Genomic DNA, 12,414 nt, shown 5'->3' with positions numbered 1-12,414 from the left:
GCTCAAAGCGGATTAAAAGAAGGCTTTTGTGTAATGTGATACTGGGAGACTGACGCTTGTTCATGTTTCACGGATGTTACAGTTCTTTTTGCCTCTGTAGTGTTGTATGTTAGCAATGGATCTCTATCCCTCTTCGGAGTCTGTTATGCGGATAGGGAGGGAGTCGTGCCGTTTGTTCCCCTTGTGCTCTAGCTGTTGATAGCTAGCCTCCAAAGAAAATAACAATGAACTGAATCAAACAGTTTTGTTTTAGGCTTTTACCCTGCTGATATTTTAAAGACACACCCGGGAACATTTTGTATTTGTTGAACGAACCTTTTGTTGAAACTAGACAAACATTTTGGGATCACCAGCTTCTTTGGGCAGTGGTGCGTTGAGGCGACACAACAATGGGATTATCTTTGACCATTGACTGAGAATTGTTTTTAAAAGTTAATTTATCTCAGAGAATATAGTGGTGAGTTTTTGGACAGAGCGCATATTTGCGCGAAATTTGGATGACTTGACAATCTACCTGCCTAAATTTGTGGAGAAGACCATTGTGAGGACTCGCCGGGCAATCGCATGTGTCCAGTCTAGTTGGTCTGGTCTAGAACGGCTTCATCACTGGAACACGACCACACAAAGCCTGCTAGAAAAACGATGGCGAATGACTCGATGCAAGTAAGTGTCCCCTGTAGCTCAGTTGGTAGAGCATGGCGCTTGCATCGTTTCGCTCTGGACAAGTCGCTCTGGATAAGCGCTTAGTAGTCGGACGTGTTTGTCTCGAGTTCTGCTACTCAGTTTAGCCGTTTGCCTACAACGACACCACGGCAGCATGCGAACGCTACTGGACAGCAGCTGGATAAAGTTTGGGCCAGCCGGCAGAGGGTCCATCGATTGGGTGACTGGGTCACCTTCTCCCCCCACGGTAGAGAGACAGTTACAGGTAAGGGATCATCAGCTTGTTGTTACTGAGTGAGTCTGATTCAGCAGTAGTCTTTACATGTAGACTACTGTGAGACCCAGAGATGTAACTTTTTGGTAGGCCCAGGAGGTAGGCAACCTGAGTCCTGGAGAGCTGCAGCAGTTTTTGAGTTGACTTTTTTGCTTTACACCTGGGAGGAGGTAGGTGGCATACTGGCTTAACAATCTAAAGAACAGACCGAAAATTATTCTGAACACTACTTTTTTAGGTGTATTATTTTTTTATTTTATATTATCTTTTATTTTTCCTCACTGGAGGAGCGCTGTCCAAGGTACTTCGGCCAGCCTGTGGCTACACAGACTTCTGCAGGCTACACACTCTTGTTGTTGTTAGTTGAGTGCCTTAGCCTCTTGGAATAGTCTTGGATATCACCACTATGATGAGAGCTTGTGAGTGCAGTTCATGTCAGGGAAATGGCAAAGGAAAGCTTTTCGGGACTTTCAGCAGAGCGGAGTGATGTTGACGGGTCTTTAGTCAGTCATCCAGATGAGGATCAGCATTATCTGAGCACTGAAACCGATTGGTCGGGTGAATTTGGGACACTGATTGTGTCAACAGGGGAATAGAACACTCAGGCAATATCAAATGGCATAAGCTCTATTGAGCCTCTGTAGGATATCTTGATTTCACAACCATGTATGTTCAGTTTTGAGAAGATGGAAGAGGATCAACACTGATCCAGTGGAACATTGCCGTTTTGAGGCAAAACCCATTACTGATTTTCAGATTTCATATCTTTAACATAGTCCTGAATGTATTTTATGGGAATCTTTTTTCTGTCCTTTGAATGATGTGGTTTATTAACCCTTTCCCCTCCAAAACCACCAGGGCTACAACTGGAATGAGCTGAACCTCGACCAGGAGGGGAGGTCAGAGCTGCTCCTCTATGTGGTCCTCCCCGTCGCCTCCCTCCTCATTCTGGGCCTCCTGGTACTCCTGGCCTACTGGAGGTGCTCCTCTCCCAAGCTCAGCCTGGCCCAAATCATCGCCCTGGACCTCCAGGACGCCGAGAGCAGCGCTGAGTTCCTCTCCTCGCTCACCGGCCAACGCGAACGCCACACCAGCACCAGCTCTGACATGTCGGACAGTGTGTTCGTCATGGTCTACCTGCCGCCGCCCCTACGAGGAGACGCTGACCAAGATCACACGCGCCGCCAGTCTGACCAGTCGGAAAGAGTCCATGAAGATAGAGGACCTGGAGGCCTGGCTGTGTCCAGAGATCAAGTCCAGTGGACGCTACGTGTGACTGGGGAACACTGGGACTGTCTCTCAAATGGCACCCAATTCCCTATATAGCCCACATAGGGCTCTGGTTAAAAGTAGTGCACTTTGTAGGGAGAAGGGTATAACTAGCAAGCTCTTTCGAATAAGGGGTTTTCAGTGGACTAAGAAAAACATCAGACCTGAGTTAATCTTTTGTGGGTACCAGCTTTCTACACAGAGGAGTGTGCAATTGTATGAAAGCTGGAAGCTGGAAATTGCATTGACTGGCTGTACAGCATACAGTACATCTAGATTCTCTACAGAGGACATACGCTGACTATGTACAAACCGTAGGTCACAGTAGGCAAATAAAACTCTTTCAACGATACAAAAGAGAATATACAATTAATTTGCGTTGTTTTTATCTCCTAAATGAAACCAATTTTTACTTCCACACTACAACCCTCCTGTACCTGTGTTGTTTTACAGTTTGTTCCTTATTTGGAGACTTAAGAATGTCAATGTGCAAAGTACAAGAATGTTAGTCTTATATGTAATACTGTATGTTATTTGAATTTTATTGTAATTGTATTTATATGTAAGAAGGTACAAAGACCTAGCCTGGGTACCATGCCTTTGACAGGAGTGGCAAGGGGTGGAATGTTAGCTAGACTGGTACCTGGACTTACAAAGACCTGGTCCAGGTTAATAATTCCCTTCATTCCTTGGAATCACATCATGAATGTACTCCTAAAAACCTCAGACCTGATACGTTTTATAGACTACATAACAGATATGCAGTATAATTTACAAGTAATATGTTTGTACAAAGTGTTATATTGTTTTTAAATAAATAATAAGAAAAGCATGGTTAGCATGGTTATGATTGACAGAGTTCCATCATCATCACTTATGCACTTTGGCTGCAAAGTTATAATCACATGCTGCCCCACTATGGTACATCTTGGTCATATCATGTAGACTATGTAGAGGTGAGCTCTCCTTTCCAAACGCATGCCTTACATTACAGCTATGGTCTTGCTGCGTTTCTGAGCAAGATTGTCAAGAAGTGTTAGAAATGTCCAGGGGTCCAACTAGATCTAGCAGCTACAGCATTTCATATTCTACTCTTTGTACCATTTATTCTTGTAAATGATCAGTTTCAGATAACTAGACTTCATGGAAGCGTTTTTATTTAAAGCGTATTTATTCACCAAATGTTAATTGTTGTTAATTAACCAATTAATTTGAATAGTCTACTGTCTACATTATCGCAAAAAGCCCAAAATTCAAAACATAATGTATTTTCAGCAAAATAAATGTGTTTATCTAATCAAAAACCACATATTAAAACACAGATTTTCAGGCTACACCATAGAACAATAAAATTGTTTATTGGTTTATTTGTTTATATCATGTAAAAGTAAGAAAAGTCACAAAAGTCATGTCTTTAGAATATAAAAGTCATACAAAAGACATAAAAATAAACTATAGCCTCTGGTAAGCTGTAAATACACATCCTGTAGCCCAAAATGGAAAATAAGACATGCTATTACATGTTGTCTGTTTGGGATCTGCGGTAGGCTTCGTTGTTATATCTGTCTCCGTGTAAATGTGTGTGCGTCCATACATTCGGTTTGTGTGGATGTCATTTCTAGTATCCGCGCCTGCGACAAACCCTCATCCACAATTCCTTCGCTGTTTTTTTCTTACGGCCAAACAAACCCCAGAACCAGCCGCAACACTTCTCCTTCTCCTTTTTATTACTTTCCTCCTCCATCATTGCCATCCATCCCTTCATCCAGAAGGGTTCGGGTTCCTGTGAACAAACAGAGTTGGTGAGTCGAAACTACAGGCACCTTAATTGGGGAGGACGGGCTCATAGTAATGGCTGGAACGGAATCGATGGAATGTTATCGAACACATCAAACACATGGTTTCCATGTGTTTGATACCATTCCAGTGACTCCATTCCAGATATTGTTATTAGCCGCCCTCCCCACAGCAGCCTCCTGTGGTGGAAACAAACCGCAGGAAGCCATCAGCATCAGCAACCTGGCAAAGCTGAAGCTGCAGCTCAGTACAGGACAGACAACATTCAAATTGACTGAAATTATCAATGAGACAACACAGAATACAGTGTAGCTTACCTTCTCAAGGAGGAGTTTCTTCATTCTGTCAGCACTGGCTTTCTCAATGCAAAGCTCCAGCTTGGTCTTGTCTAGGGAAAATGGTGATAGGACAAGATAGGACATTTGAACGGAAGTGAAGAGTTCAAGTTGTTATTGTCCAACTGGTTAGCTGACTGTTACATGTAGCTGTTTACTCTACATCGGATATTGTTGTGAAATTGTGAATGAAAGAACATTGTGGAATACAAGTAATTTACAAGAGACTAGGCCTGATTCTGAATGTAGCACACCAACAGTAACAGTGTTCTACCTGTATTATCTGGACAGCTGGTCTCTCTCTTGACCGGGATGTTGATGCAGTATGGCCGGTCATCACCCTTGTTGGTGTCCTTGGCGAAGGTCAAGGTAGGCCTCAGTTGAGCCATGATCTCTCGGACCATGATATCGCAGACCAGCAGAGACCGTATGTCTGGGTATAGCTGGGCTTTAACCAATGGCCACTCACGGAAAGTCCTGAAGTAGTTGCTCCTGATAGAGAGTGAGACGTCTTCTAAGAATGTGGCCATCTTGTCTGGCTCATCGTTGAGCTTCTTCAGAGTGCATAAGAACAGTCTTTGGTTTTGGTATTTCAGTGCCTCTTTCTGAACCTGGATATCTATGTGCTCTACCATATCATTGCAAAGTGGGACGTCTTCCCATGAACCGTACTGCTGCTTGATTGTGCATGAATCTGGGAAGACAGAGTCAAAGACTTTCCTGACAAGACTAACAGGAACAATATCAATGGTTGTCACCTTTGGTTTGTTCCTCTCTGCCTCCTTCTGAGCCTGGTCTTGCACAGGCTTTCCACAGTCCTTTGGTTTGTTCCTCTCTGCCTCCTTCTGAGCCTGGTCTTGCACAGGCTTTCCACAGTCCTTTGTGGTTGACTCGAAAACATCAGTCTGTGGGAACTGCTTCAAAAAGGCAGCCTGACTGACGTCGAGAGCAAGAGGATTAACGGGGACTGTGTTGCTTGATGTTACAACCTCCTCATCGTCGTCCCCCGACAAAGTATTTGGGGTCGATCCAGACTACATCTCTGTTGGAGGAACGAGGCAGAGAAACACGGTGGATGTAGTCCAACTTGATGTGGTCATTCAACGGGAAAGCCTTCTGGAACAGTGCCAGTTTCCCGACCTGGGACCCGTAGTGATTGTAGATGGTCTTCCTAAGGTCCTCGGGTAGGGCTACTGCAAAGAGCTTGCTCTCCATTGCCTCTTCGCAGCTCCTAGCAATTGGACGCTGTGGGCCGAGGACTTGAAGCGGATAGGTGTCACTAATGCCCTTGTACACCATTAGGATCCCCTCACAGATAGCACTGGGGATGGTGGAGATGATCACCGGGTCCTTCATGGCAACCAGTTTTTTTATCTTGATTGTTGTGCCAAACTGATGTATCATGGCACTCTGCATGTGCAACACTGTCTGCCTCATGTTGCAGAAGGGGGGCACAGCTTTTCATCCACAGAAATACCTGGAATCTTCCTCAAGATGTTAAAAGCTACTGAGGCCATTTTAACAACCAGTAAGAGCAGAGCCTGTTGGTCAAGCTGTTTAGTACCGTGTCCGTTCATTGGATGAAGTTTTAGAATAAACTTCACTACGAAGTCATTGAACAGTTCTCCGCTAATGATCAATCTAGCAGGTAGAGGACAGATGTTCACCATATCCTGACTAATATGTCTCTCCTCTTCATTGGCAGCATTTACATCAGGCACTGTCTTAGAAATGCATAGACCTACGAGATGAACAATGTACCTTGTCAAGATGTGTGACCTGATTCCCAGTGCTCTCGCCAGCACAGGTTTTGGGCCTAGAACCTCCTCCAGGTTGTTGATAACAGCCTTGGCCACCTCATAAGCATCAATGGACTGCTGAGTGTTAGACATCTCCTCATCCTCAGTTACTTGAACCCAGGGAATAGACCACAGAAGAGCTTTGGTGTTGTTGATGATAACAGGTGTCTCCAAATAGACTCCCTCCTGAAAGGCTTGGGGATCTACTTGAAGAAGCACCTGGGTGATGATATGCTTAATGGTAGAACCAAGTACCACAATCTGCTTTGGCATGGTCTTGTATGCAGTCTTCATCGTGGTCTCAATGTCTGTAAGGGCCGTTTGGAGTATGGGACAGGTGCTAAGGTCAAGGACCTCAACCTTCTTCTCCTTCACGTGGTAGAGAAAGAAAGGCATTGTAATGTTAGTTCTATGTACACCTCTGGTGTCTTTACTGCCTAGCACATGTCTTGTAGTGTATTTCTTATTACATGTACAGGTATAGTACTACACTGAGAGAAAAAAGGTGCTATCTAGTACTTGAAAGTGTTCTTCAGCTGTCCCCATAGGAGAACCCTTTGAAGAATCATTTTTGGTTGCAGGTAGAACCCTTTTGGTTCCAGGTAGAATACCTTTTGGGTTCGATGTAGAACCCTTTCTACAGAGGGTTCTACATCAAACCCAAAAGTGTTATTTCTACCTGGAACCAAAAAGGGTTCTACGTGGAACCAAAAAGGGTTCTCCTATGAGGACAGCCGAAGAACCCCTTTGGAACCCTTTTTTCTAAGAGTGTAGTATACAACAAAAATGCACAAATAAAGGATCCAGTCTTACCTTGTCTACCTGGCTCTCCAGGACCTTCATGACATTGACTGCTGAGGATGAGGAGGGATAGGGGATCAGGTTTGCCTTGAAGACCTCAGCCTTCTTCTCCTGGGCTTCTCCATCCGCCACCTTGTCCAGCAGGCTGTCCATGACCTCCCTGACCTCCTGTGGAATCTCCACCTGGGTCTGGCTGAGGAACTCCACCTGGAGCATCTCATCTGACCTGATCTCAGGTTGGGCCTGTTTCTCTGAGAGCATACCTGCTGTGTCGCCACTCATCAGAGCTGCAGAACCAAGATGCTCATGGGAAGTAACCCATGGCTTGGCCTTGTCAGTCAGGAGCTGCTGCCCCTCCATGGCTACCTTCAGACGGAAGAGAGGAAGACATTAGTTCATACTGTTCCTTTGTGAACTTAAGGTGCAATAACAGGTAAATAAACAGTCTATGTGGATGGTAGCAATGGTGTACTATAGTTTAGGGAATGGAAAAGTATGAGTATACCTCTCCTGGGGACTGGTGACATTGGCTTAGTGTCACGCTCAGCTCTCTATGAACTTCCTGCTCGATCTCATGGAGTCTCTGGCGACCCTTCACCTTCAACATCTGTACGCACAGTAGGAGTTTAATATTAGCAGTGGTATCACACAGGACATTTTATTTTATGGCCTTGACAATGTCATTTTGTTCAGGATATCACAGATTTATCATGGATGTGGTCGGTCCAAAATGTATTAAAAACTAAAGGAGAACATCAAAATAGATGCTTATACACATGAGAGCTATTGAATAATTAATGGCAAACTTACCTGCTCATCAAGGTAACAATCGACCCAAGAAGACCCTTGGATGGATGTAGAGTCATCCATATTTGCTCCAAGGTATCACCAAGAGACCAGTATAACAGCTAGAAAATATTTATTTACAGAAAACTCAACTAAAAACTGCTAAACTGTGCTAGAAAACTTCTGTAAATCCTAAATAAGAACTAAACAATCGAGCAATGTAACCAAGTAGTGTATTATAGCAGTCTGAATTCAGAATGTATGTGTATAAAAATAGAACTATAGAATGCTCAAATATAGAACTTTAGAATCTTTGGCAAACATAAGACATTGTGATCACCACTAGATGGTGCAAGTGAACTAAAAATAACTGCGGCAAGGACAGCGCCAGAAAGTATTCTGAAACAGAACGCTTTTCATTCTGAACTGCCTAGATGTCACAGTAGGCTGTTTTGCGTGATAGAAATAGAACAGCGCTGCAAACGTGAAATATTATCAATAAAGAAAAAATCTTAACTCTATCTTTATCATATGGAAAAATGTAATGTTTAATTACTCCATTGTTTACAAACAAATAATTTACAATTTAAGGACAGTACCGAGACCCCATGTTTTGAAAATATTCAATTATTTTTTGTTCTCTGAAACACAATGATTTATTTTCAATAAATTGTTTTCTTTCATAAAATAACACTCCCATACAAATGAATGACAGGTCAATACTTTTATTCTTAACATCATACAAAATGATTTCCAACAACCACACAATACAGTAACATACATACGTGCTCAATATAACCTTGAATATGAACAGACATCAGATACAGTTCAAATGTATCACTAGCTGGTAGGGAATTGGTAATAAAACTTGCTACCTTTAGAAATTATATTTATTTTTATACAATATGTAAGGAACCATAAGAAAACCATTTGTCATGGATGACTGGCTAGTTGGAACCAGAGCTATTTCAGTGTTCAGTCCTTAATGTCCTTCCCAATAGTTACTTAGATTTGAAAACATTAGCCGAACATAACACAATGTAAAACTAACAATAAGTAATGTTAAATCCTTTAATCAATGGGAACATGTTATGGTCAAAGATAGTTCTAGAAAAGTGGCTTGTCTCTTTATGTTGTTTCAGGACTGGGGCTTTCCACTGGGCTCTGTTGAGAGAACAACGCCCCCAGTAGACAGTCAGTAGCACTGCAGGCAGTGGGCTCCTCTCCTCCCAGACACAAAAGCCTGTGGAACCCAGCACAGCACCCTGGAACACACACACACACAGAGACGCACAAACACACACGCACCAGGCACACACAGTGTGAGCTATATTAACATGGTACTTGTAAGGTACTTAGTCTTAAGTAGAGTTTGTGCAAAAAAATCTTATTTAAACAAGTCAAAGATGAAAGAGTGTTGTGTAGCGATCTGAGTGTGACTTTGTACCATTCGTAGATGTCGTCTGTCACAGGTTCAGGCTGCGTTTGGACCCACTGACCGATTGACCCCATCCTGACCACGTTGCCTATAGCAACCGTCTCCCCTTTACCCTCTCCATCGCCCCCTAGCAGGCTCCTCAGGGACGTCCTCGTAGCACAGGAAGTAGCTGCTCGAGAAACACAACACACAGTGTTGTTCTTGGGTACTGACTCACAAAAGTAAGAATAAACAGATTGGATATCATCATCAGTGGAGGAAAAATAAGAATGCCCCACATTGCCCTCCTCAGAACGGAGGCTTTCTAGTTTTCCTGAGACCTGCCAGTCTGTCCACATCCAGGGTTCTGTCGCTGCCCAGCCTCACTACAGTCAAAGCTCATGTGGCCCGGAGAAAAGCACTTGACGCACAGCTGGTGCATCTGACAGTGAGCTTTGGTCCAGTGATTAGTGCTTCCACAGACAGCACACTCATGCTGACGTTTGTGGAACTGTTTACGGGGCCCTCTTCATTTAACATGTTTAAGTCATTTAGCAGACGCTCTTATCCAGAGCGACTTACAGTTAGTGCATACGTTACTTTTTTTTTTTCATACCCCCCGTGGGAATCGAACCCACAACCCTGGCGTTGCAAACACCATGCTCTACGAACTGAGCCGGCCATTCCCTCGGCGACGCTGGTCCAATTGTGCGCCGCCCCATGGGTCTCCCGGTCGCGGCCGGCTACAACAGAGCCTGGATTCGAACCAGGATCTCTAGTGGCACAGCTAGCACTGCGATGCAGTGCCTTAGACCACTGCGCCACTCACAGACTGAGTATTGCTGAGTATTGCTGACCAGAGCCTTCTCTAACAAAGTCAAAACTTTCTTTAATGTCCCACCCTCAGATACAGATGGTGCCTGGTCTGGTTCTACGGCCACATTGAGAAAAAAGATGACACATTAGGTCTTTTCACAGGACCCACTCCCTCCTGAGGGCAGTCAAAAACAGCAGCAACCTGCTGTGAAAGTTGTGTTCTACATGCTTTACGTTCCTAACAGTTCATCCAACCGATCCTGTACCTCACTGGCTGTCCAGTCACGAATGGGTTTGCTCTTGAACACTTGGGCCAACTCTTTATCAGGACAGTTGCGTACAAACATGACTGCCAACTCTGAGCACTGATTGGGTAAGGTCCTGCCCTCACTCACAAGGTACTGTTCGGCTGCCTCTGCAGCTTTGTTAAGCCTAATCCAGAAATCTATTGGACCCTCATTAGCATATGGTTTGATTGAATAGAAATCAGCTAATGGCATACCTGAGCAGACAGTATCCCCAAAGTGTTGCTTGAAAACACTGAACACCGCCTTAACATCTGTGACAACAAGGTTGTTACGCTTCCAGACTTTGGTCACATCCCGTGCCCTCCCCATGAGCCTAGACATCACCTCCCCAACATTCCCAGACCCAGTGTAACCCCTCTTCTCTAGGTAGACTTCCATTAACTCCTCCCACTCCAGGACAGAGTACTTATCTGAGCCATCACCCCTAAAAAGAGGTGGAGCACTAACATCTGACTTCACAACCAGATTCAGCTTGGACGCATCAATAAAGGTTGACCCACACTGCTCAGGCAGGGGAAACTGCTGGGGTTGGTGAGGGGACGGGCAGGAGAAAGACTTGAAACCCCAGGCTGCAGTAAACTCGCTCTGATAGATTCTCCTATCTCTGAACCAATCTGCTTAATAAGGTCACTAAGCTGACTCGGAGGCGTCCCATTATCACCGAGTACTGTGGATGATGGTACATCAAAAGACAGAGGTGGGATACCCTGGTCAGGTGGAACAAACAGCCTACCCCTCCCAGTGCTTGCAAACTCAGGACTAGCAAACGCTCTACTCCCAGGAGCTGACTGTACAATTGGTGTAAATGGAAGGACACCCCTCCCTCTACCCACACTAAAATCCCCAGCATAACACGTCTTATGGATTTGAGAATCTTCCATGGCTCAACAGAGCACTAAAATACAATGTAATTTAGTGCATTCAAATACCAAAAAAAATAAATGCAATAAACAAATTCATCCAAAACATACAAATAAGCACGAATACCTGTATCTAATGAATATGCTACATTCACTTCCGTTTACAGTATATATTCACTTACAGTAAACCATCAACAAATTCACATGCGCAGGTCGTGCACCTCATCCACATGCACAGCTCCGGCGGTCGGTTTGAGCTGACCAGTCGGCAGGTCACGTAATTAGGACACTGCCACAACTGGAATTCTGATGGTTGGATAATTTTTATTCGACCTGCACACGAAGAGACAACACACAATATGTTAGCTCTTGGTGCAGCCACAGCTCTCGGGCACCTTGCTAGTTGAAGGTCAGGCAAAAGAGAACAGGTGCTGCATGCACACATTCAGTGCCTAACAACACACTATACAATACAAGTAAAATGATATACAACATAATTCTGACAAAATAAATGACATACCTGTACACGAAGAGACAACACACAATAGCTTAGCCCTTGGTGCAGCCACAGCTCTCGAGCACCTGCGTGAGCACATAGAAACTCACTGTCTAATCAGAGACTTCAACACATTAGTTCCCACAATGACGTTCATCAACCTGCCCATCAACAATAAGCACTGGGACTACATAACAGAAGCCATAAAGTTGAATTTTTAAGTCACACATGCCCACTGGGCTAGTTTGTTCCCACCACAACCCACCAGGATGATGTCTGAAGGAGCTAGGTTCCCCTCTACCACTCCTGCCTCCCTCAACCGAGGTACAATATTCATGCCGCAGAGTAGTAGCCATGGACCCACTATCTAACATCCCACTTCAGCTCAACTTTATCCTGTACTATCACAGTGGTGTAAAACAAACTGTCATTCTGAGTAATTCTTATTGTGGTCTGGAAAATGACTGTGTTACAGCTTTGGGTATGACTCACAAAAAGTAAGTAATAAACAGATTGGATATCATCATCAGTGGAGGAAAAATAAGAATGCCCCCACATGCCCCCTCCCCAGAACGAGGTGAGGCTTTCTAGCTTTCCCCGAGACCTGCCAGTTGTCCACATCCAGGGTTCTGTCGCTGCCCAGCCTCACTAAGAAGTCAAAGCTCATGTGGCCCGGAGAAAAACACCTGACGACAGCTGGGTGCATCTGACAGTGAGCTTTTGTCCAGATTACTAGTGCTTCCTCCACAGTCAGCGCACTCATGCTGACGCTTTTGTGGAACTGTTTACGGGC

At 44.4% G+C, this 12,414-nt stretch overlaps 1 protein-coding gene and 1 long non-coding RNA gene across 2 annotated transcripts; both read right to left on the bottom strand.

The window, feature by feature from the left end:
- Positions 1 to 5,771: 5,771 nt before the first annotated feature.
- On the bottom strand, positions 5,772 to 8,167 carry LOC123485093. Its single transcript, XM_045215972.1, has 4 exons — positions 7,749 to 8,167; positions 7,444 to 7,545; positions 6,951 to 7,304; positions 5,772 to 6,506 (listed from the first exon to the last, which is right to left on the bottom strand). Exons 1-4 carry the CDS (start codon positions 7,806 to 7,808, stop codon positions 5,772 to 5,774), a joined length of 1,251 nt encoding a protein of 416 aa, XP_045071907.1. The 5' UTR covers positions 7,809 to 8,167.
- Positions 8,168 to 8,433: 266 nt separating this feature from the next.
- Positions 8,434 to 9,281, bottom strand: LOC123485098. The gene is made up of 2 exons (XR_006658866.1): positions 9,172 to 9,281; positions 8,434 to 8,989 (listed from the first exon to the last, which is right to left on the bottom strand). It is a non-coding gene; the product is annotated as an uncharacterized LOC123485098 (long non-coding RNA).
- Between the last annotated feature and the right edge of the window lie 3,133 nt (positions 9,282 to 12,414).

The sequence above is a fragment of the Coregonus clupeaformis genome, unplaced genomic scaffold (genome assembly GCF_020615455.1).
Source record: "Coregonus clupeaformis isolate EN_2021a unplaced genomic scaffold, ASM2061545v1 scaf0571, whole genome shotgun sequence".
In the NCBI taxonomy this organism is placed as follows: domain Eukaryota; kingdom Metazoa; phylum Chordata; class Actinopteri; order Salmoniformes; family Salmonidae; genus Coregonus; species Coregonus clupeaformis.
The sequence above is the reverse complement of the archived record's forward strand: the minus strand, read 5'-3'. Positions and strand labels throughout refer to the sequence as shown.